Here is a 1,821-nt window from a genome sequence, read left to right on the forward strand (position 1 = left end):
TGGCACTACCAAGGGTCTTTTTGGTTAACTTCCCCACTTCCTCTCTTGATGGTCAGTGTCATTATCTCAGTCATGTATTTCACACTGACGGGCAGTCTAATACCCCGTCATCATCTGGAATAGTTAAGTGTTCTTCTCCACATGCAATTGCTGCCGCTTCTCTGGATTTTTCAGTTCATCCCGCTGATTCTTGCATTATTTTGCTACATTATAAAAAATAGATACATAAAACAACTTTGTAAAACCCCATAGGGCAATTGATGAGTACAAAAACCCATTTTTTTCCAAAATCCAGAAAAATACTCTCCAACCCCATATTTTATCTGGAGAATAATATATCATTGCTAAATAGTCCACATTTATTGATCAGCTCCTGTAGAGATTTTTTGATGTCCTTATTTCTCAGACTGTAGATAATGGGGTTGATCAATGGGGTGAATACAGTATATAGAAGTGATAGGAGTTTACTAAAGTTTAAGGTCTCTTCTCCTTTAGGAAACATATAAACACTTAATAGAGTAAAGTAGAAGATGGAGACCACAGTGAGGTGGGAGCTACAGGTGGAGAAGGCTTTCTGTCTACTGATATTGGACTGGAAATGTACGATAGTGACAATTATATTAATATAAGATACTATAATCACTGTGAGAGGGATGAAAAGGAGCGGAAAACACATTATGAAGACCTCCAACTCAATAGCGTAAGTGCTAGAGCAGGCTCTTTCTAGTAAAGGAGCAAGATCACAGAAAAAGTGGTCAATGATATTTGGTCCACAAAACGTCAGCATCGATATTGTTATACAGTACATCAGTGCAATCGAAAAACCGAGCACCCAACACATGGCGGCCAATACCACACAGCGGTCACTTGTCATGGTAGACGTGTAACGGAGCGGGTTACAGATGGCCACATATCTGTCATAGGACATCACCGTAAGGAGGAAACATTCAAAGGCTTCTGCTGAACAGAAAAAATAAAATTGAATGATACATCCATTAACAGTAATGGAGCCCCCATTATTCAGTAGGATGTGAAACATGTTGGGGACAATGTCTGTGGGCAACAAGATGTCACTGATGGACAGTTGTGAGATGAAGAAGTACATTGGAGTGTGGAGGTTCTTGCTGGTGGACACCAGGGTGATGATCAGGAGGTTCCCACATATTGTTCCACAGTAAACCAACAGGAGAAGACAGACCAAGAAAATAGTTGAACGCTGGCCATTTTGAAATCCTAATAGGAAAAATTCTGAATTCACAGTCCGATTGATCTCCTGAAAAAATAGTAAAATGAAATGTCATTAGCTATAATATCACACAGTGCAAAACCAGGATTATGGTAATGGTGACAGCAGGAAACTATTGGTGGGCACAAGACGTGGTATTAGAGTAGTTATGAATAAAGGTATCCATATTACACAAAGTGTGTTTTATTGTTCTAGAATATCTAATCAGATCCCATAGATCCTGAGTAGTGATGGGCTATGCATGGAGTAAGAGTCTTTACTAGTGATGGGTGAGCACTAAAATGCTTGGGTGCTCGTTGCTCAGGTTGACCAAATTGGAATGCTAAGGTGCTCCATCCGAGCAACGAGCCCAACGTAAGTCTATGGGAAACTCGAGCATTTTTCTGGGGGGACACCCCGGCGGTCTGCAGAGGGACTAGAAATTGTAAAAGTCGATGGGAATAGTGCTTAAATGACATGGGAATTGCATGAGGACGACCTCTGGAAGCATTTCTGACTCCCAGGTCACTGCTTTGAACAATGTTGTCAGAGTCTTACGCCACTTTTACAGACTCACAATGAAACATTCAAAAACA

The 1,821-nt window shown here is 40.7% G+C and overlaps 1 protein-coding gene across 1 annotated transcript; it reads right to left on the reverse strand.

Annotated features, from left to right (window-relative positions):
• Positions 1–319: 319 nt before the first annotated feature.
• On the reverse strand, positions 320–1,180 carry LOC141049954 (olfactory receptor 5B21-like). Its single transcript, XM_073546796.1, has one exon. It carries the CDS (start codon positions 1,103–1,105, stop codon positions 320–322), a length of 786 nt encoding a protein of 261 aa, XP_073402897.1. The 5' UTR covers positions 1,106–1,180.
• Positions 1,181–1,821: the final 641 nt, after the last annotated feature.

The sequence above is a fragment of the Dendrobates tinctorius genome, unplaced genomic scaffold (assembly GCF_039654945.1).
Source record: "Dendrobates tinctorius isolate UK_male_01 unplaced genomic scaffold, ASM3965494v1 ptg000151l, whole genome shotgun sequence".
Taxonomy (NCBI): domain Eukaryota; kingdom Metazoa; phylum Chordata; class Amphibia; order Anura; family Dendrobatidae; genus Dendrobates; species Dendrobates tinctorius.